Source organism: Prionailurus viverrinus, chromosome X, assembly GCF_022837055.1.
Source record: "Prionailurus viverrinus isolate Anna chromosome X, UM_Priviv_1.0, whole genome shotgun sequence".
NCBI lineage: Eukaryota > Metazoa > Chordata > Mammalia > Carnivora > Felidae > Prionailurus > Prionailurus viverrinus.
The window spans coordinates 80,117,829-80,142,015 of NC_062579.1; the positions used below are offsets into that span (position 1 = coordinate 80,117,829).

General features: G+C 37.5%; 1 protein-coding gene across 4 annotated transcripts in view; it reads left to right on the top strand.

Moving 5' to 3' along the window:
- Positions 1-1,375: 1,375 nt before the first annotated feature.
- Positions 1,376-24,187, top strand: part of TBC1D8B (TBC1 domain family member 8B) — a 60,241-nt gene continuing 37,429 nt past the window's right edge. For 3 of the 4 annotated variants that reach the window (XR_007149009.1, XM_047844399.1, XM_047844402.1), the window contains exons 1-5: positions 1,376-1,658; positions 16,449-16,559; positions 19,030-19,148; positions 19,639-19,864; positions 20,535-20,775. Coding sequence is in view for 3 of the 4 variants with exons in the window: in XM_047844399.1 (XP_047700355.1) it covers positions 1,529-1,658; positions 16,449-16,559; positions 19,030-19,148; positions 19,639-19,864; positions 20,535-20,775 (827 nt within the window). In the remaining variant the exon portion in view is untranslated. The remainder of the gene's footprint in view (positions 1,659-16,448; positions 16,560-19,029; positions 19,149-19,638; positions 19,865-20,534; positions 20,776-24,187) is intronic. The other variant, XM_047844400.1, reaches the window with a different exon arrangement.

Sequence of the window (24,187 nt, forward strand, 5' to 3'; positions counted from 1 at the left end):
CACACCTAGAGCTCCATGTTTTTTGTACATTTCCTCCCAACTCCTTTCTTTGTACACACTTGTTTTTGCTTTTAGTGCACCCTTTAATTCTGATCGGCTCATTTATTGCAATAAATAAAAATGTCCCTCAAATAATTCCTCACTGCGATGCCATACAAATCACTGACCTCATTCACCTTAGTGTGTAAGGAGCTGCCAAAGGTACAAAGAGGTGAAGGCTGCCCTGAAAGGGATTTTTTTTTCCTTAAAGAGTTTAATTAAGGGGGAAATGTTTATAAATTGTTTAGATCCTGAAAAGGAAAGTTGGAGAAGACCTTTTTCTGTGGCTGATTACAATAGTTAAATAAATAGATTGGGGTGGCAGTGGGGGAAGGGAGGGGCCCACGGCGTGAATAAAATCATGTGGCTTCTGGAGATTTTATATTCTTCCTGTATGGGCAGAAAGAGCTTAGTCTAAGGAAGATTTTATTTTATTTTTTCAATATATGAAATTTATTGACCAATTGGTTTCCATACAACACCCAGTGCTCATCCCAAAAGGTGCCCTCCTCAATACCCATCACCCACCCTCCCCTCCCTTCCACCCCCCATCACCCTCAGTTTGTTCTCAGTTTTTAAGAGTCTCTTATGCTTTGGCTCTCTCCCACTCTAACCTCTTTTTTTTTTCCTTCCCCTCCCCCATGGGTTTCTGTTAAGTTTCTCAGGATCCACATAAGAGTGAAAACATATGGTATCTGTCTTTCTCTGTATGGCTTATTTCACTTAGCATCACACTCTCCAGTTTAAGGAAGATTTTAAATTAGAATTCTATCAGATTCCATTTACTGTGTGACCTTGGATAAGTCACCTCACCGGTCTGCGCTTTTATTTTTGTGCAAAGTGAGGAATAATATCCACTTCGAAAGACTTCTGTGAGAATTACGTGAAATGATCTGTTTATGAAATAGCTTTCAAAGAGCTCATTTAATATCAGTTGCCGCTATTGCTGCTTCCCAGAAGGGGCCGTTCTTTACTCCAAAATTCCAGAAACTTTGTTTTCTACAGTTTAACACCCTCGGCTGTAAAATGATGAGAAGAAGCAACATAATTATACCTGGGGCTCATTTATTTGAACAATAACAAAAAAAAAAAAACCGCTTTAAAGTTTAAGTAGGCAAAATACACTTAAGTGGTGGCGGGACGCGCTTTGAAAGCACCCGCACCCCGTCCTCACCCCAGTGGATTATGGGAATCGTAGTCCCCCACTCCCATTGTTTGAGTACAGAAAAGCGAATAGGAAACTACAACTCCCAGGAGGCAAAGAAGCGGGACTATTTCCCAGTCGGGCGGTAGAGCTGTGGGAGGGAATTGGCAATCTTGCTGCCTACGTGGGAGAGAAGGGAGGGTTGGGGGAAGTGTGGAAAACGTGAACCCAAGCCGTGGCTTGGCTTGAGGGAGATTTGGTGGGAGGAGAAGTAGAGGGAAATAGGTGGAGGGTGAGGGAAGGAAGGTATCTGGGTCGCCGCTGCCGGGCGGCACAAAGTTCGCGATGTGGCTGAAGCCTGAGGAAGTGCTCCTGAAAAATGCACTGAAGCTGTGGCTGATGGAAAGGTCCAACGACTACTTCGTGCTTCAGCGGCGTCGGGGCTACGGCGAGGAAGGCGGAGGGGGTCTCACAGGTAAGCTGTGGCCACCCCCCACCCAACTCGGGGCCGTGTTCGCGGGTACTTAAAAGGCGGCGAGGAAAACAGTTACTCGTCGCCACCCGCCGCGCGATTCTCGGCCCCGGGCGAAGGGGCTCGGGTTCTTCTGCCACCACCTTTCCGTCGCCGCCCCTGAATCCCGAAAATACCTTACTCGACTGGCCGCTGCGCTTCGGGTGGGAGGGGGAATGGAAGGAGGGGTCCTTTCCGAGGCGGTGGAATAATCTGAGGCAGAGGAGGGGTTCTTTCTGAGACAGAGTACCTGCCCCGTAGCTTCCCCCGGGGGAGAGGCTGACGACGAGTGTTAGACCTCGACAGGTAGCGTTTAGGCTGGTGACAGGGGCCAGTTCGGCAGTTGTGGACTTAACTTTTTTCACGAAACCCCCTCTTGATAATCACCATCCTGGTGGGGGAGCAAGTAAGCGTCGCGGGGGGGGGGGGCAGGGAGGATGGTGAGGAGAAAGGGAGGAGCCCCGGTCACATCCTGAGGGAAAGGCTTCAAATGAGAGATTCGGAAGTGGCGGGGGGTGGGGAGGTCGGACTTGCGGGGGAGGGCTCAGAATCGCGGACCCCTCCCAATTTAGCATCTTTTGCTCTGCCACCCAGTTTTCAGTCCCTGGGATCTTATTTCAGAGTAACCGTCCTCGTAATTCGTTTCCCTCTCGAGTGTGCGGCGGTGCCCCTTCTTTCAAAGCCACGATTGTAAGCCAACCTATGAAACCAGTGGGAGTTTTTAACTCTTGCCTCCGAATCCGTCCTGGCTTCAGTGATTTGATTTTGCAAATCCAGAACTGGCCCTGGGTCACGTGTTTAAAGCCTCCAGACAATTTGGAGACTTCTCGTCTGGGGCAGGGGCATTCAAACTTTTGGACACGGCTGGTAGGGGGACGCAGAGCTCTTTTTCGTGACCATTTGCAGTTTGGTATGGTGGCTTTGCAGTGGTGGACCAGACTTCCTTTAGGCAGCGTGATGTAGCGGGAAGAGGGAAGAGTAGGGAAATCTACATTTTAGCCCCATCCTCATCTCTTGTTGAATGGCATTCGACAGATACTTTGATTTATTACACATAAACGCCTGCTGTGTGCCACAAGGAATGCTAGTGTACGAAGACAGTTACGATTCACTTTTCCGCCCTTGAATTGCTCTTGATCTGGATACGGGGGAGAGGGTCGGGTTAGGGGGAAGTAACCAGTAACCCAGGCAAATTGGACTTATAACCAGTAACTAGTAAATCAGGCAAATTCTAATTAGAACCAAATAACTGAAAGGTTGTGTAAAGATTCACGGAGGAGATGGCATTGCTCTTCCTCTTCTAGGAAATGGTGTCTACCTCATAGAGTTAAGAGGATGAAATGAAAGGTAATTGGTGCCAAATCAGTGCATGTTGTTAAGGTGGTGACAGATATGTGCCTTTATTTCCTCTTTTTTTCCAAGCCATCCCCAAGCTGGAGAGAATTCTGAGGTTCTACAGGAGGCTTTTTTTTTTTTTTTAATTTTGCAAGACTTGTTCATCTTATCTGGCTTCTAAAAAGTCCCCCTTGAAAATATGGCAACAAAAATTGCCTGGTTAAACTCACATTTGGTCATTTTCTGAGTTTTAAAAATTACAAGTGTTATTTTGCAGAGGAGACTTTCCATTTAATAGATGCATCTATTTTCCAAATTAAATTTGAGAATCAATGTTCATAATTACCCAGTGACATTATTTACCCTCTTTAGTCCATTAAGAACAACTCAGAGTACATTTAAAACATCTTACAGCCCTGTGTTACAGCATAATATTTTGGTTCCCCATAACTTTTCTTGACCAGAATTTTTATGGTGTTCTTGTCCACATTTACCAAGGAGGTATATTTCACTTTGTACAACTGTGTTCCTGAAAAATAATAGGTAAATCAGATTCTTGAGAATCAAACCACTGTAATGGAGTATGAAAGAGTTTACTTGTTGCAAATTTCCTGTAAATAATCATTCCTTTTTTTTCTGTGTTTAGTTTTTCATTTCACATGTTTTCTTAAAACATAGACCTATTGGGGCGCCTGGGTGGCGCAGTCGGTTAAGCGTCCGACTTCAGCCAGGTCACGATCTCGCAGTCCGGGAGTTCGAGCCCCGCGTCGGGCTCTGGGCTGATGGCTCGGAGCCTGGAGCCTGTTTCCGATTCTGTGTCTCCCTTTCTCTCTGCCCCTCCCCCGTACATGCTCTGTCTCTCTCTGTCCCAAAAATAAATAAACGTTGAAAAAAAAATTAAAAAACAAAAAAACAAACAAAAAAAAAAACAAAAAAAAACATAGACCTATTGCACCAGTTTCTCTATTCCACTCACTCCCATGTACTCTTCAAAAGCCCATATCTCTAGAATAAGAGATTTGTCTGCAGAACTAAACCAAGATTTCTACCACACATGTATGTTGAGAATAGCCATAGGCCCATATTGTGGTCAATGTGTATGTCCGCATGATTATTTTACCTGTGGTATTGTCAAGATGCTTGAAATTTCCACGAGTGCTGCCACTTTATTACATGTAAATTAAGCAAAATGGATCAGAAAGGAACAGAGGTGTTTTTAAGGTTTGTTTGGTTCGTTTTGGTCCAGAATAAGCATGTGCTGATTTTTATGACTGCTCAATTACTGTTTTTTTTTTTACTTAAAATTGTGAAGCCAAGAGCTCTGTTATGCTTTACACAAATCCACATTTGGATTACCTCTCACAGGAGTTTGGGTGCCAGCATAAGCTTGCCTTTGTCTGTTTTGCTTGCTGAAATCCAGTGTTATGTGCTACCCCTTTAAAAGATTCCTTTATACATTTTGTTTAATGAAGAAGAGATAATGACCATCTAGAAATGTTAATAGTTGTACTTTCTTTAAGATTTTATTTCTTTGCCATGTGATAATTGGCAATAACCACCAGCAATGTAATGACTTTAGCTGTGGATTTGGTAAAGTTAGTTGACTCTTATTTTTCCTAAAAATGGAATTGGGGCAACAGAGAACCCTAGGGTGGTTGTAACAGGAGATTAACTTGTAAGTTAGAATTCCGAGGTCCTTTTCTAAATTTCTGAAACCCATTTAGTAGACATCTAGTAGATTACTTATCATTTGCCTATTTAATCTTAGTTTTCCTGGTTCACAGTAAGGTAGAATATCTTGTAGAAATTTTCATTATATGTAAAGGTTATTTTATAGATAAAGTGATTTTCTGTCATTTAGTGGAGTAATTCACCCTTCTGGACTTTTGCAGTTACCTTACATTATCCCTTGATCTTCCTGGCTGATAAGGGTAATGACTTTTCTATAGCATCTCAATTTAGCACCTGTCTTTATGTAATTGAAAATAATTTATGCATATTTGGCTCATTAAGCACAAATCAACAATTTGCTTGGTAGTTGGGGTGCTGCATGAGTGGAGTTATGGGGCTACATTCTAGTGTGTCAGACTTAGGAAGATCTGCCAATCAGAAAGCTTTAATTCAGATCATTTGTTGAGAGTATCTGATTTTTGAATATTCCGTATCTGCATAGTGTAAGAGGGTTCTTGTGTGTTAGAATGATCATCTCCTTCAGTAGACCTTGTTTTGGGGTTGTAGAATGAGACTAAAGAGTAAACTTATTAAAATGGAGAAGTTTTAAGACATTCTGTTTCCCTATCTCTCTCCTCTTTCATCTTGGCACCATTACCTTGAAATTAAATCATATGTATGAACTAGAACATAATAATATCTTAAATGCGCTTTCCATTTCAAAATGTTTTATGATATTTATATAAATTTAAATCATGGTGGAAATGATTTGTCATAAGTAAACACATACATAATAAGGTAGCTTTTAAAAGAACTTGTTAGTGACCGTCTCTCAAAAATACAAGGCTTTCTCTCCTTTTTCCCCACCTGCAACTCAAGTTGCCCAACTTTGAAAACATTCTCGATTAAGTTTTTCTTAGCAAAATATGCCTGCATTCCATGTTCACAAAGGAACTGATAAAATTTTTGGTCTCCCAAGTACCTTATTACTGGAACCAGAGTGTCTAAATGGTGACCATGACATTTCATTTCAGATAAATATCAAATCGCTACCCACACACATATTGTAAATTAATAAATATCATTTTGACTTAATAGAAAATCCCATAGAGCAACCCCTAGGGAAAACAACCGTGAGATCATAACCTGAGCCAAGATGAAGAGTCAGACACTTAACTGACTGAGCCACCCAGGTGCCCTTACAGTGTTATATTAGTTTTAATGTATAATATAGTGATTCAGCAGTTTTATACATCACCCAGTGATCATCACAATAAGTGTACTCTTAATCCCCTTTATCTGTTTCACTCATCTTCCCCCAACCCCGGGCAATCACCCATTTGTTCTTTATATTTAAGAATTGTGGGGGTTTTTTGTTCATTTCTTTGTTAATTTGTTTTATTTTTTAAATTCCACATATGAGTAGAATTATATGGTATTTGTCTTTCTCTGGCTTATTCACTTAACATCAAACCCTCTAGATCCATCTATGTTGTTTTGAGTGAGAAAGGACAGTTTCATTGGAAGTCTTAAGATATGAAGGATGATCATTGTCACCACTTTTTCTTGGTAGTAGTGGAAGGATTATTGACTGCATACCTATAAGCCTCAGGGTTTTTTTTGTTTCTTTGTTTGTTTGTTTTTTAAGATACCTGTTAATAACACTACTCTCTCTTTTTTCCTTTCCCTTGCTTGCTGCTGGGGTCTTCCTTTCCTGAAACATAGACAGGAAACTTCTGCTACTCCACTTCAACTTAGGGGCATGAATCTTCAATTCTCATGGGAAGAGGGTTTTTTTTTTTGATTAAAGTATTGGAGATTTATTATATAAGTAGGAAACTAGTATTAATTGCTATCAAGCAGATTTCATTCTAATGAAACAACAAGACTATAAAGTGATGACCCTGAACAACCTTCATTTTTCAAAACCTCCCACAAAGCTGACCTTTCTCATTCAAAGAGATCTTTAAAAGTAATTTTTTACTTGATTTTGCATGGGTCAGAATGTTCCAGGGAGGGAACAGAACACAGTGTAATTTGACCTCCCCAGAGGTTACCCTATGGGATTTTCTTTTTAATAAGTCAGCTACAAACCAGCATCCACAAATACATCAGTATACCACTGAGTTCAGTGATTCCACTTGCATTATTAACCCGACTTTGTTTGTCTTCCCTGATTTTTTAATATTTTTTTCTGCCTCTATTCAGCTCTAATTGTTTTATAAAGGCCTCGTTTCCTCATCTGTAAAATGGTAACAAAACTTATCTTCCCCACCTCATGTCATTGTTATGTGAGTCTCATGAGTTTTTGAAACTTGTGAGCAATGATATAAACATCTGGTATTCATTTATCTATTAATGAAGTACCATTTTCTGTACTTGAAGGCCAAAGGAGGACCTATATTTATACCATTTTCCCTAATAATTACTTTTCCCATGTTGTATATAGAAATTAATTTGGAATAGTAACATTGAATATGTCCAATTTGCAATCATACTACTACAAAAGTAAAACACTGATAGTTATTCAATAATATTGGTATGAGAGTGATTATGCATTTATGATTTATAACCAGAATGGCATACAAGTATTAGAATAAAATATCACAACAGCATTTTATTTTGATCTATGATTGCCCAAAACCTGGAAGTTCTTCAACAGCACTTCTACAGATATAAGCATCACTTATTGTTTTACTGACTGGTATTGAAGAATACATTTAGTACTCTTTAGTCATCTTAGTTGTATTTTTCAAAACATGATACTTCAAGTAGAAATGATTCAGCTGGTAAAAACATGTTTCTAGTGGACAGTTGTGGAAGGACTATGGATGTAAGGTAAGCCAAAAATTAATAATAAATGGCACTGTAATGTTTACCCTGTGGCAGTACAGCTATGGCTTGGATTTTATATTACCTTTACGTTAGAAAATCTGCCCAGTTTTCGACCTTTTGCTGTTGCTGTATAAGCACAAAAGGTAAGAATAAATCCTGTATGTGATTGTACAGGATACATTCATTTAACAGATACTTACCAAGTACTTTCTAAAAACCAAGCACTGTTTTAGGTGCTAGAGATAACAGCAAGTGAACAAAATAAAATCTTTATTCTCCTTGGGCTGACATTCTAGTTGGCAGAGGCAAATTCACAAATAAGACATTGCAGGTGGTGTTAAGCCATTTGAAGAAAAATAAAGTAAGCTACAGTGATAGAGAGGGGAGGGGTTGGTGTTTTAGATAAATTTGGTCTGGGAAGGCTTCTTTAAGGTAACCTATGAGCAGGGACCAGAGGGACTAGAGCATATGAAGCCAAACAGATATTTGGAGACAGAGCAAATGTATATAATTCTTTCTAGGAGTTTTGCTGTGAAGGGAACCAGAAATGGGGTAGCAGTTAGCTACTGTCCTGGGTGGAAACAAATGGGGTGGTAGCTAGCTACTGTCCTGGGTGTTGGGTATACAATAGCGAATAAAACAAATAGTTCCTACCCTCACAGAGTTTATAACTTAGTAGGATAAACAGATAATAAACAAGTAAGCAAACAAATATATAATTACTGAGGTAGTCAGCAATAATATCAGCCTGGTTTTGGTGACTTATAGTCATGAATGAGGGGTATTTGAAACCCTCAAAACAATTTTGCAAGGCCAAGTCTGGTGTAAAGTATGCGTATGAGATGCCCTGTTAAATGATACAAAGATTTCCTAAAAGCAGCAATTAATAACCATAGGTGGTGTTCTGGTGGCATAATTCCAGTGTGGCATCTGAGGAACATCTTGTCAAAAACCAGTTTGTATTGTTTTTTGAATTAAATCACCCATCTATGAGAACTAATAATATCTGGGATGTGGATTGGTAGAGAGAAATGAGGAGGACATTTTCAGCAGGACAAATAATTTGATAGTGTAAAAGCAAAAGATGACAGTCGTTGGGGACACAGCAAGTATTCCAGATTCATTTATCTGTGGTTGGAAATATGAGACTCAAGATATAATGCCCTTAGCAACTAGAAAAGGTTGTTGAAAAATAATGCCCTCATCTCTAGAATAGGAAAACCTGAGATAGAAAATTAAAGGTACTTGAGAATTAAATCTTTGTTGTTTTTTTATCTCCACTCTTCTTTCTACCCCAGTCTAAATGGTCTTTTTTCTTCCCTTACTCCATTATAAAGAAGTGAAGTTTTTTTTTCAACTTTTTTTTTTGGGGGGGGACAGAGAGAGACAGAGCATGAACGGGGGAGGGGCAGAGAGAGAGGGAAACACAGAATCGGAAACAGGCTCCAGGCTCCGAGCCATCAGCCCAGAGCCTGACGCAGGGCTCGAACTCACGGACCGCGAGAGCGTGACCTGGCTGAAGTCGGACGCTTAACCGACTGCGCCACCCAGGCGCCCCAAAGAAGTGAAGTTTTAAAACAAGGGATAATCACATTTGTTGATTTTTTTATCATTGTATTAGTTGTCCTTTTGTTTTATACTAACCAAGATAATGGTCAGCTTCAGGTCGTCTAAATAATGTTTTTAAAGTGCTGTACTGTTTATGAGTTTATTCATTTGCTGCCATGCTTGTTGCTTTGCATCTAGGAATTCAGATGTTGTATTGTCTTTAATTTTTTGAGGGCTACTCTTTTTTTGTATATTGATAAGTCTTAAAGTGTAAGAAAGTGCTGTAAATAAAGATGGTAACACTTCTCACATTTCCCTATGTTTTAATCTTGAGAAATGTAGTTCCGTTTGATTGATAATTCATGCATTCTTTTTCCCCACATGACATTATAGTCTGTCATTTGTGGTATCAGTTACTTCCCTATACAAATTTCGAAATCCTTTAATGAACAAAGATTTTGGTTGAGAAAGGAAATGAGTGTTTACATATACCTAGTTTTCAAGTAAATGTCTTTAAAAGAATGCAGGGAGAGGGAAAATAGGACAAAGAAGAGTTACTTTTATTAATTTTCCAAAGCTCTTAGTATAAGGTTGGCAGCTTTCAAAATGCCAACTGTGGCTATTGGATTATTCTAAAATAAGCATTCACAATCCCGTTTTAACGACTTAGATCTGGTAACAAAAGCAATAGAATCAAGAATACCCACAACCTCTACTGAAAACACTACTTTCTCCTATTTGAATGTATTTCCTACTAAGCAGTTTACTAGTTTGGTCATTAACATTTAATGAAGTTGAGATTATAAAAAATTCAGTAAAGGAGTACTTGTTTGGCTTTGTAAAGATGGCAATTTATGACAAGATACAGAATCCACTATAAAGTTCTAGCAATCATTTCTATGGCCAAAATTTATAACCAGACATTTTACTTAGAATGGAAATAAATCTTGCTTGTAATTAAGAAGTTAATTTAAATGACTCTTCTGCCACTAAAGCAGTGTTGCCTTACACAGTGCCCTAAATCTAGTTTACAAGCAGAAAGAGACACTTGTCAAACTGAAGTGTACTAAATTAGTACATTGGTGATGACTACTGTCTCCAAGCTGTGGCTGTTTTAATAGTGTCTCCAACATTCAGCCCTTGGGAGGGGTCCTACCTATTTGTCATTATCATTGACCTAATACAAAAGAGAAATGTATACCGAATTTGCAAGTGTCTAAAAATTGAAAGGGACAATTAATACCATAGGTCAGTTATCTCAGCATTGGCTGTGTGTTATATTTAACCAAGAACCTTTTAAAATAAACTAAATGAGGGGCACCTGGGTGGCTCAGTTGGTTGAGCATCCGACTTCGGCCCAGGTCATGATATCACAGCTCGTGAGTTAGAGCCCCACGTCAGGCTCTGTGCTGACAGCTCAGAGCCTGGAGCCTGCTTTGGATTCTGTGCCTCCCTCTCTCTCTGCCCCTAACTCACTCGCATTCTGTCTCTGTCTCTCTCAAAAATAAATAAACATTAAAAACAAAAATTTTAAAAAAACTAAATGACTTCAGGAAGGGATAAATGACAGAAGATTGATGAAATGTTCATAATTATTGAAATTAAGTGATAGGCACACAGAAATGTCAATATATTATTTTCTCTATTTTTGTACATTTGAAAATTTTTATGATCTAAAGTTAAGGGGAAAAATAGAGTACCCAGGCCATATCTCAGATAAATTGAATTAGAATCTCTTGGCTTTAGTAGTTTCAAAACTTGAGCTTGAGTAGTTTCAAATACTCCTCCAAATGAATCCAGTTCGAAGTTTTCGTTGAGAATCATGGTCATAGAAAATAAAAATCAAGATTCGGAAAGATCTGGACAAGTTAGAATGCTCAGTTGACATTAGTGGGATAAAATTTAACATGGATAAATGTAAATTGCATTTAGGTTATTTTTTTAAAAATCACCTGTACAGGACAGAGACTATCTAGGTTGGTGCTTATATTTGTAAAAAAGATCAAAGTAGATTAGTTGGTCACAAGCTTAATATAATAAGATGTAGTGGCTTAAAAAGTTAGTATGATCTTAGACTGCATTAATAGAACCATGGAGCCCACAGTATAAGAAACCTGCATTTGTTCAGACCATATCTGGCATTCAGGTTTAAATGGCACATTTTATAAGAAACTTTGAGAAATAGGTATGTTAAGAGAATGGTAGAAGAAAAAATAAGAGGCCCAGACAATCTCATAAAACAAACAATGGAAAGAACTAGGAATATTTTAAGCTAGGAGAAGAATAAGCAAGGGGAGACAAGATAGTTATGATATCTGAAGACCCATCGTGTTGAATAAAGTATATGTTTTGCATTGCCCCAAATGCTACAGGGAAATAGCATTTATTTATCCTGAGAAGCACCTTCCTTTTTCCTTTTTAAAAGTGTGTAAGAAGTAGGTTTATTTTTTTTTTTATCTGAAAGGTTAAATATTCATTGTAAAAGTTTCCAAAAATACATACAGGTATAAAGTAAAATAATGATCACCCATCATCCTGCTGCCCAGAGATAACTACTATAAACTAGGATGACCTAGCTTATTTGTGGGGCCCAGTGCAAAATGAAAATTCAGAGCTCTTTGTTCAAAAATGAAGAATTTCAAGACAGTGACAGCATAGCATTTAACTAAGCAGGGGCCCTTTTGAGCATGGGGCCCTATGGACAGGTCACAAGCCCATAAAGCTAGTCCTGACTGTAACATTTGGATATATAAATCCTTTCATATTTTAGAAAGGACTTTGCAGTTAATGGAGAGTCCCACCAAAGCTATAGGCTGCCTTGGGAGACGTAAACTTTCTGGAGTTATAAAGGAGTAAGCCAGGCTTTCTATCAGAGATACTATGGAGTAGATGAGTTTGCTAGAGTTTGGACTAGGCAACCTATTAGGATATTTTTCATCTCAGTGGTGCTATTATCTCTGTCCAGCTAAAAAGAACTAGTTTGTTGGGGCACCTGGGTGGTTCAGTTGGTTGAGCATCCTACTCTTGATTTCAGCTCAGGTCATGGTCTTGCAGTTTTAAGAATGTGCTGCATGCGGGCTTGTGCAGAGCATGGAGACTACTTGGGATTCTCTCTCTCCCTCTCTCTGCCCCTCCCTGGCTCATGCTCGCGGTCTCACTCTCTCTCTCAAAATAAATAAGTAAACTTTAAAAAAAATATATAATTGGTTTGTGAACAATAATCATTACCTGAAAATAGCCTATTTTTAAAAAATGGTAGAATCTTGCTTTTTTGTTATCCTGTGCCATTTAATAAAAAGTATTATGATGGTGAATATCCTTAGGAAGTTTGGTGTTACTTGTATGGCTGGGTGCCATCAAAACCCCATAGACATTTACGAGGGTCTGGAGCAGTGGTACCTTACTCAATATAGACATTCAAAGGATGATTTGAACTTCTTTATATTTTTAAATCTCTTGTTCTGTCATGTAGCTGACAGTGTCTGTTTTCTTCCCAATTTACTATAACTGTAGAAGTTCCCATGTGTAGTCTGATTCATGACCTTGGATGTTCAGGCTGTCAGATAATAAACCTGTGTGTACATAGAAAAGTAACCCCAAGTTATCTGCTTGTTTTCTTGTACTTTTACAACCCAGACATTAGCACATATTAAATCCTAATTGACTTGCTGGGACTTGATGATGATTATAGCTTAATGAGGTGGGTTTCCCAGGTGACTAAAAATGTATTGTAGCACTAGCTTCCAAATTATTTGTTGTATAGTTTTATGCTGATTTAATGCACTTACAAAAATGGAACAGTTTCCTTTCTACATAGTGTAAGGCACTTATAATGCAAATATTTCTGCTGCTGCAGCAAAAAATGACCTTTCTTGCCAGTGATTTTGACTGGTTTGTCCCCAGTCTCACACTTTCTATCAGAATTAATCATTACTGTGTTACTCAGAATGATTATGCTGGCTTCTCCTTTCTTTCCTGCCTCCTCACACATCCACACTCCACCCATTATTTTTCAGTTGAGCCAAACTATTTTTAAAAATTTTTTTTGATACTTATTTTTTGAGAGAGACAGAGTGTGAGTGGGGGAGGGGCAGAGAGAGGAGACACAGAATCCGAAGCAGGCTCCAGGCTCTGAGCTGTCAGCACAGAGCCTGATGCAGGGCTCAAACTCACAGACCATGAGATCATGACCTGAGCAAAAGTCAGATGCCTAACCAACTGAGCCACCCAGGCGCCCCAAGCCAAACTTTTTTTTTTTAAACCAATTTGCTCTTTCTCCCATTGGTTTTTTTTTTTTTAGCATGGTATTTTTTTATTTGTTTATTTTGAGACAGATAGAGAGAGAAAGACAGAGAGGAGGGGAGGGGCGGAGGGAGAGAGAATCCCAAGCACACTCTATGCTGTCAGCACAGAGCCTGCTCTGGGACTCAGTCTGGGACTGAGATCATGGCCTGAGCCGAAATCAAGATTTGGACGTTCAACCAACTGAGCCACCCAGGTGTCCCTCTCCTATTCTTCTAATACTACTTTTTCTAGTGTGTGTAAACAAGGAAATAGAATTTCAGCTAGTTTTATTTAAAATGTGGTAAGTGATGAATCATGAAAATCTACTCCTGAAGCCAAGAGCATGCTGTATACACTATATACACTGTATTCAGCTAACTTGACAATAAATTGTATTTTTTAAAAATGTGGTAAAAGCAAAATAAATGATTTCCTCACAAATTGGAAAATCATTTTTTGAAATTTTTAGAATTTAAATTCTTAGAAGGCAAATCTAGCAGCTAAACCAGTGCTATTTTTATTTTTATTTTTTGTTTTATTTTATATTTGAGACAGAGACAGAGAGTGAGCAGGGGAGGTGCAGAGAGAAGGAATCTGAAGCAAGCTCCAGGCTCTGAACTGTTAGCACAGAGCCCTGTGTGGGGCTTGAACTCAGGAGCAGTGAGATCATGACCTGAGCCAAAGTCAGACACTTAATCGACTGAGCCACCCAGGCACCCCAAACCAATGCTGTTTAATATATGCTTTTATTTAAACTTATAATACCTTTATTTTGACAATTTTGTCACATTGTTATTTGTATATTTATATACATAGAGATTCATATACTTGACTTTGTTTTTCAGCCTGAAGATATTTACCTCTTGTGGTTCTTTTACTTCACTCTTTTACCTTTCTTTTGAATATCTTCACTTTCTGGTCTTCAACCTGAGAACATTCTCCTTTGTTCCATTTCCTTAATAATTTCAATCATATTGCTCTGAAGAGGCTATCTGCAATGTTTAGCTCCTACTTTTTTTCTTTATCCTTGATCTCTTAGCCAAATCTAATTTCTCACAGTCCCCTTTTCAGGCTGAAAGTGATAGAATTATTTATTTCTTTTATCTACAAACCCTTCAGGAATTTTGTCATTATTAGGTGAAATACAGTAATTTCCTCTGTCTCTCCTCATTCCCATTCTCTCTTCCCCAGTACCCCGTCTTTCAGAATATTTGTCTGGATTTTCTTATTTCTACTTCTTAAGTCTTCAATTCATACCAGATTTTTTGATATCAGATGACTTTTCTCTCTATAATCTGTACCTGTTGCCATTGCCAAAATCTTCTTTGATAGTTTACCCCACTATCAAATAGTTTACCCTCTGTCAGATTAATTGATATGCTGCATTTGTGACCCCTATTTTTACTTTTTATTGATTCTTACATTCATTCTCTTACCCTTTCCTTTCAGCTGAGCAGATGTCTAGCTTTTTATTCTATATCCTAATCTTCTAATTTACCTCCCTCAATGCTTATAATAAATAACTTCCTACCACACATCTGCCAACCTACCTGTATTCTCATTCAAAGCTTGCTTGAAATCTTAACTCCTTTTAAGTGGGTAAAGATAGGAAAATAGCAAAAAGCCTATTTTACAATTGATTTAAATTTGTCCCCAAAAATCTGTATGCTAAATTAAAGAGAACTGCTTATAAAACAACACCAACACTCAACCAATCAAAGCTTCCAGAAAAGGAAGGTAGTTTTAGATATTTTAGCCATCCTACTGAAATTTTGCTCCTGTTGTGCCTAGCAATATGTTAAAAGAGCGAATACAAACCCAGAAGTAGAAGACATGATTATTGTCCTCAAAGAACTAATAATCTAGGTTAGGAGACTAGGTTAATATATATGAAGCATTTAGAAAGTAGCTATAATAACTAGCCTAATAACCAAAATGCTGGTTGTGTTGTATAGACTTTAAGCATTATAAGTAATCAGGGGAAAGAGAACACATTATTGCTTGGAGCTACCAGTCAAGATTTTATATGGGAAGTAGGTCTTGAAAAAAAATGTAGAATTTGGATTAGCTGGACTGAGCTAGAAGACTTGTATTAGCATGTATAGGTAAAAAGAGAACTGCTTAGCAAAGATTCTAACAGAAATTAGTTGATTGTTAAAGAGAGCATCAAACTTTGTTCTAGGGAGGAGTAGGAAATATAATCAGTTAATTAAATTGGAACTAATTGATCAAAAACCTTGAATTCCAAATTGAGAAATTAAGAATTATTAAAGAAGGGGGCACCTGGGTGACTCAGTCAGTTGAGCGTCTGACTGTTGATTTCAGCTCAGGTCATGATCCCAGGGCCATGGGATCGAGCCCCTGATCAGGCTCTACACTGAGTGTGGAGCCTACTTAAGATTCTCTCTCTTCCTCTGCCCCTCTCCCCCACTTGCTCTCCCTCTATCTCTAAAATTAAAAAAAATTAAGAATTGGTAAAAAGAAAATTCCCTTCCTATACATTTTAGTTAGTCAAGGTTTTATCTTGTTTAAATATCCAAGATTTTCTAATATAAATAGTATTTGCTAACATCAAATGTTTTGCTATGTACTAAGCATTGTTCTAATTTTTATATGTAATACTAACTCATTTCATCTTTACAACAACCTTTTGTGGTAGGTCCATTTTAACCCCCTTATTTTACAAATGAGGATGAAAAGTTAACTATAACTGGTTCAGTTTGGCACAAGTGACAGAACCAGTATTCAAACTCAGGAAATCTCTGGTACCAAAATCTACATTCTTATCTGCTGTATGCATAATCTTATGGAGGATATAAGTGCTATAAATATATAGTGAGATTTGGACAATGAAATGGACTTATTTTTTTATTGGAAGATAATTTTCTCCAGTACTACTCACATTGGAGCACAGTAGTCTCTTTGTCCTGAGTATATTTTTTGTTTAAGCAAAATCTTCACAAGGAAACTTTGGGCTAGAAATTTTAAAAAAGATTAATCCATTGGTTGTTTGTCAGATGAAGTGATATTAGTTTTACGTATTGTAAAATCTTTATTTCAACAATCTCTTTATTACAACAGGGCTTTTGGTTGGGACTCTTGATTCAGTCTTAGACTCTACTGCTAAAGTTGCTCCATTTCGCATCCTACACCAGACACCCGATTCTCAAGTTTACCTGTCAATTGCATGTGGTGAGTACAGTTTTTAAAACATAAAATTCAAACAAATAAGGGTACTAAAAATTAAATATTTTCATTTATTTATACTCCCCAGTTTTGATTTAGAAATGAGTTAAATGTGCAACTTTATATTGAGACAAGAGCAAGATTATAGATTATTATGGTTTTTTAAAAAATCTATTAGTGTGAGGGACCTGAAGCATGTGTTCCAGCAAATTTTGGTCAGTGCTCCTACTACATGATTCCTTTTTTCAACTTACATCTGCTTCACCGAACTGCTGAGAAGATGAGAACTTCCCATGAAATACTTCGTTCTTTCTCTGATAACTCAGATTAAGGGAATCAAGTGCAAAATTAAAAATTGCCCCCAAAGAGAGTATAAGCCCCCCAAATTGAAACATTTTTATTTACACACCTACTTTCTCACAAAAGGGGTGTCTTACACGTAATGCTACATGTTCATTCATGCCGAGATAGTTCAAATGCCTCAAAATATATATATTGTAGATAGAAAATGAATTAGGATATCCTTCCTAACAAAACAACTCAAGATTTTTGTAAAAACCCACATTGATAGTTTACTTCTTTTATTATGCCTTTATGATGTTGGTTTAAATTAAAATCCCAGATTTCCGGCCTATTAATATTGAAAGACTGCCTTTTTCTTTCTTTTGTTTCCTCCCTCTCTTCTCAAGTAGATACACTTTTTAAAAAGTATGGAGAAAAAAATAGTTACAAACAGAGAGAGAGGGAAGCAAACCATAAAAGACTCTTAAATACAGAGAGCAAACTAAGGGCTGATGGGGAATGGGGCGGGAGAGAGGGGAAATGAGTGATGGGCATTGAGGAGGACATTTGTTGGGATGAGCACTGGGTGTTGTATGTAAGCGGTGAATCACAGGAATCTACCCCCAAAACCAAGAGCACACTGTATATACTGTATGTTACGCAATTTGATAATAAATCATATTTCAAAAATAAAAAAATAAAACACGTGGATTCTGGGTAGTTCATATGTGTGAACATATAGCATAACATTAATTTTTTAAAGATATGTGGCTTGTTTTTGCATCTTACTATATATTGTCTTTAGTGATGCTGGTGAGTGTTTTCTCCTGGATCTTATTTTTTTAATGGTTTTATTTATTTTTGAGAGAGAGAGCATGAGGAGGGGAGGGGCAGAGAGAGAGGGAGGGAGAGGATCTGAAGCAGGCTCTGCACTGATAGCAGAGAGCCTGATGTGGTGTTCGAACTCACAAACCTTGAGATCATGACCTGAGCTGAAGTCAGATGTTTAACCAGCTAATCCACCCAGGCACCCCTTTCCTGGCTCTCAGACATTATACCTGCTGACATCATGAGACATTTGTAAGCTCTACTCTAAATCTGGTTGGTAGAAATTATTTAGGGAAAAATGTCCATTCTACTTCAAAAAGGGGCAGTTATTATATCACTTATTCCCCCAAATTAACATGATGCAGAAATAAAATAATTACCTACTAATGAAGCTTTCTTTAGACCTAAAGGACCCCAAAAAAGACTTAAAATTTTCCCATGGCTTATATTTGTGATTCCTTAAAGAAAATTATTACACATGGTACTGTGACTTTAGTAACATGAATACAGTTTCTAACTGGATTATAGGAAATAGGCAGTTTTGCAGTTTCAGTAAATTTGTTAATATGTCACTTCCGTATATCATAAAACATACTAAAAGTCAAGATGTTTCTTTTGAGTGAAATTTTTGTAATCCACAGTGCTGGTGAGATCTTTATGCAGTAATCAGGGAAGACTTACAGATATTGAAATGTTCTTCAAGCCAAAGCTACCCAGAGCCTAACTAATATTTAATCTGACTCTCAACAAGCCACCTACTACTGATCTGGCAGGTCACACGGATTTACTTACTTGTAGTAAGGTTTCTAACCTCTTTGATGAAACTGCTTTAAGTTAACTAGGCCCTTTAATGAAAAGGGTGACTGAACAAAGGCTTTACCTTCTAATATAAGTAGAGTTGCCACTGCTGAAATCCACATTTCACATGGTATTATGTGCATGCTGTTTGTAGTCACACAGATTATATGCACAGTACTAACTGTATTATGTGAAGACCAAGGATTAAATTATATATATTTATGTTACTGGCACTTTATATATTCTCTTAAAAAATACTAGTTCCTGTGGGCACCAGTTACTGGCATCTTGTTTTCAGAATTTTGTCTTTTCTCATGAGTTGTATTTACTTTTTTCCCTTCTCATTAAATATTTTATTCTTTCACTTAACAATGAAAAATAGTATTTATCCCCACATATACAGATGAAATAGAGAATAAATGTAATTAATATCTTTATTCCTTTATGATCATTTTTGAAAATGAACAGATATACTTTTATTTCTTTTTAAACTAAGCTTGTAAATATCAAGAGCAATTTTGATGTGAAGTTTCCCTTCAGTCTTTTATTCTCTTTCGTTATGAATCAGGAGCCAACAGAGAAGAAATAACCAAACACTGGGATTGGTTGGAACAAAATATCATGAAGACCTTATCTGTGTTTGATTCAAATGAAGATATTACTAATTTTGTACAAGGAAAGATAAGAGTAAGTGATGGATATATTTTGTAGATGGAATACTAAAATCTTTGACCCTCTTATTTTAGGATCAAACACTATGTGAAAGGTCATTGTTTCACTGATAACCTTTCAGGATTGGCAGAAGTACACATTATGAATGTCAGAATCAGTGCTAAAGAAAATTATAAAAGTCAATGATTAGTTTTTATTGCCCTTGTGAGTACTCTTAGGGATATTTTCATATCATTATTTCTTGAATTTAGAATTTGAATGAACCCTTCACTTACTCAAAAAAATATTTAGCACCCATATTTGTGGTAGCTCCTTGTGAGGCATTAGAAAAAGCCTAATTAGAAAATTTAAGAAAATTTGCTCACCTCTGTCCTGAGAGAAGCATGTATATACACATATGTACCTATGTAGATGTACACAGTTTTAGTCAATGAACTGTTTAAATATATAAAATGTATTTTTGTTGGTAGCTAATAATTTTCAAAAAATATTTTGTCTCCTTTAGGGATTAATTGCTGAAGAGGGAAAACATTCTTTTGCAAAAGAAGATGATCCTGAGAAATTTCGAGAAGCCCTTTTGAAATTTGAAAAATGTTTTGGTTTACCAGAGCAGGAGAAGTTAGTGACCTATTACTCATGCAGTTACTGGAAAGGACGGGTCCCTTGTCAGGGTTGGCTCTATCTTAGCACCAACTTTCTGAGCTTCTATTCTTTTTTGTTGGGATCAGAAAGTAAGTGGTTTCTGTTGCTTACCATGGCTTTGAACTTGCTGACTGACCTATCAACTCTGTGATGTTGTTAGGTTGTATATAAAGTAATAGTATTGATATTAAGAGTAATTGTACATTAAAAAATTCACTTTGTCTGGAGAAAGAATCGTTTTAACTGGTTGCTTAACATAGGAGCCATTAGAAGTATGTATGGAATGCCTTGCATATTGTGGGAAGTGAATGGATATTAAATGATGATGGTGACCTGGCATATAACTCCTTTATTGTTCTAAACTATCTACTTTCTGCAATCCATGTTTTAAATTTGCAATATAAATGTAGTAGCCATAATACCTAATGGCCCATAGTTATAAAGAAGAATCAAACAGTAATGTTCATAGCGTACATATAGCTTTTACATCAGTGGTAATGCAATTTTGTAAAGTAACAGATTTAAATATAAAATCAGAACATTTTTTTAAAAAATTCTTTAAAATTGTATCTCTTCCTAGAATCACCAATTATTGTATGTAATGGTTATGCTTCAAAATTTGAACTAATCTTGAAGTCTAAAGTATTTTAGTTTGCAGCATTTTTCAAGTGGTTAGCTATTGTCTTAAAAGAGGTGATTGATAAGGATTAATCAGTATTGAGAAATTTAATCATACCTGCTTATAATTCTTATTTGCAGTAAAACTTGTTATCTCCTGGGATGCAGTCTCAAAACTTGAAAAGACTTCAAATGTTATACTAACAGAGAGTATTCATGTGTGTTCCCAAGGAGAGAATCACTACTTTTCAATGTTTTTGCATATTAATGAAACATACCTTCTTATGGAACAGCTGGCAAACTATGCTATAAAGAGACTTTTTGATAAGGAAACATTTGCTAATGACCCTATCCTTGATGATCCTCTACAAATCACCAAGAGGTATTCAAAGCTTAATTAATACTTTTTAAAGTATCCTTTGACCAAAGAATAACAACATTGATTATCATTAAAAGTTAAGTGTTCTATGTTATATGATAATTTTTCTTTGGAATTAATCATTGATGTGTGGGTTTTCTTTAGTTTATTCAGATGCATTTTACAAGTAGTATCCCCTCCATTGAGTTTAATCCTTAGAAGTAATAGAAGTTAGGTTTGAAAATTATTGAGATCCAAGTAGGATTTTCCCTGGAGTGCTTTTAGAAATATAGAGATTTTTGTATGCATAGTTAGTTTAAATTTCTCTATGAGTAGTCTAGACAGCTTTAGGTCTGATATTGTAAAAATGTATTGTTTGTTTTTATTTTTATTTTTATTTTTTTTTAATATATGAAATTTATTGTCAAATTGGTTTCCATACAACACCCAGTGCTCATCCCAAAAGGTGCCCTCCTCAATACCCATCACCCACCCTCCCCTCCCTCCCACCCCCCATCAACCCTCAGTTTGTTCTCAGTTTTTAAGAGTCTCTTATGCTTTGGCTCTCTCCCACTCTAACCTCTTTTTTTTTTTTTTCCTTCCCCTCCCCCATGGGTTTCTGTTAAGTTTCTCAGGATCCACATAAGAGTGAAACCATATGGTATCTGTCTTTCTCTGTATGGCTTATTTCACTTAGCATCACACTCTCCAGTTCCATCCACGTTGCTACAAAAGGCCATATTTCATTTTTTCTCATTGCCACATAGTATTCCATTGTGTATATAAACCACAATTTTTTTATCCATTCATCAGTTGATGGACATATAGGCTCTTTCCATAATTTGGCTATTGTTGAGAGTGCTGCTATAAACATTGGGGTACAAGTGCCCCATGCATCAGTACTCCTGTATCCCTTGGATAAATTCCTAGCAGTGCTATTGCTGGGTCATAGGGTAGGTCTATTTTTAATTTTCTGAGGAACCTCCACACTGCTTTCCAGAGCGGCTGCACCACTTTGCATTCCCACCAACAGTGCAAGAGGGTTCCCGTTTCTCCACATCCTCTCCAGCATCTATAGTCTCCTGATTTGTTCATTTTGGCCACTCTGACTGGCGTGAGGTGATACCTGAGTGTGGTTTTGATTTGTATTTCCCTGATAAGGAGCGACGTTGAACATCTTTTCATGTGCCTGTTGGCCATCCAGATGTCTTCTTTTTTTTTTTTTTTAATTTTTTTTTTTTAACGTTTATTTATTTTTTTTGGGACAGAGAGAGACAGAGCATGAACGGGGGAGGGGCAGAGAGAGAGGGAGACACAGAATCGGAAACAGGCTCCAGGCTCCGAGCCATCTGGCCAGAACCTGACGCGGGGCTCGAACTCACGAACCGCGAGATCGTGACCTGGCTGAAGTCGGCCGCTTAACCGACTGCACCACCCAGGCGCCCCCGGATGTCTTCTTTAGAGAAGTGTCTATTCATGTTTTCTGCCCATTTCTTCACTGGGTTATTTGTTTTTCGGGTGTGGAGTTTGGTGAGCTCTTTATAGATTTTGGATACTAGCCCTTTGTCCGATATGTCATTTGCAAATATCTTTTCCCATTCCGTTGGCTGCCTTTTAGTTTTGTTGGTTGTTTCCTTTGCTGTGCAGAAGCTTTTTATCTTCATAAGGTCCCAGTAATTCACTTTTGCTTTTAATTCCCTTGCCTTTGGGGATGTGTCGAGTAAGAGATTGCTACGGCTGAGGTCAGAGAGGTCTTTTCCTGCTTTCTCCTCTAAGGTTTTGATGGTTTCCTGTCTCACATTCAGGTCCTTTATCCATTTTGAGTTTATTTTTGTGAATGGTGTGAGAAAGTGGTCTAGTTTCAACCTTCTGCATGTTGCTGTCCAGTTCTCCCAGCACCATTTGTTAAAGAGACTGTCTTTTTTCCATTGGATGTTCTTTCCTGCTTTGTCAAAGATGAGTTGGCCATACGTTTGTGGGTCTAGTTCTGGGGTTTCTATTCTATTCCATTGGTCTCTGTGTCTGTTTTTGTGCCAATACCATGCTGTCTTGATGATGACAGCTTTGTAGTAGAGGCTAAAGTCTGGGATTGTGATGCCTCCTGCTTTGGTCTATTTTAGGATTGCTTGTTCTAGTTTTGAGAAGAATGCTGGTGCAATTTTGATTGGGATTGTGTTGAATGTGTAGATAGCTTTGGGTAGTATTGACATTTTGACAATATTTATTCTTCCAATCCATGAGCAGGGAATGTCTTTCCATTTCTTTAAATCTTCTTCAATTACCTTCATAAGTTTTCTATAGTTTTTAGCATACAGATCTTTTACATCTTTGGTTAGATTTATTCCTAGGTATTTTATGCTTCTTGGTGCAATTGTGAATGGGATCAGTTTCTTTATTTGTCTTTCTTTTGCTTCATTGTTAGTGTATAAGAATGCAACTGATTTCTGTACATTGATTTTGTATCCTGCAACTTTGCTGAATTCATGTATCAGTTCTAGCAGACTTTTGGTGGAGTCTATCGGATTTTCCATGTATAATATCATGTCATCTGCAAAAAGCGAAAGCTTGACTTCATCTTTGCCAATTTTGATGCCTTTGATTTCCTTTTGTTGTCTGATTGCTGATGCTAGAACTTCCAGCACTATGTTAAACAACAGCGGTGAGAGTGGGCATCCCTGTCGTGTTCCTGATCTCAGGGAAAAAGCTCTCAGTTTTTCCCCATTGAGGATGATGTTAGCTGTGGGCTTTTCATAAATGGCTTTTATGATCTTTAAGTATGTTCCTTCTATCCCGACTTTCTCAAGGGTTTTTATTAAGAAAGGGTGCTGGATTTTGTCAAAGGCCTTTTCTGCATCGATTGACAGGATCATATGGTTCTTCTCTTTTTTTTTGTTAATGTGATGTATCACATTGATTGATTTGCGAATGTTGAACCAGCCCTGCATCCCAGGAATGAATCCCACTTGATCATGGTGAATAATTCTTTTTATATGCCGTTGAATTTGATTTGCTAGTATCTTATTGAGAATTTTTGCATCCATATTCATCAGGGATATTGGCCTGTAGTTCTCTTTTTTTACTGGGTCTCTGTCTGGTTTAGAAATCAAAGTAATACTGGCTTCATAGAATGAGTCTGGAAGTTTTCCTTCCCCTTCTATTTCTTGGAATAGCTTGAGAAGGATAGGTATTATTTCTGCTTTACATGTCTGGTAGAACTCCCCTGGGAAGCCATCTGGTCCTGGACTCTTATTTGTTGGGAGATTTTTGATAACCGATTCAATTTCTTCGCTGGTTATGGGTCTGTTCAAGCTTTTATTGTTTGTTTTTAAACATAATTTATAGACAGTATCATTTTTTTTGAAGAGGCAAGTTAGTGGAGTCAGTGAAGCCTGGACTTTAGAAGGAGAGTACAGCCACCCTTGGACAAGGCATTATC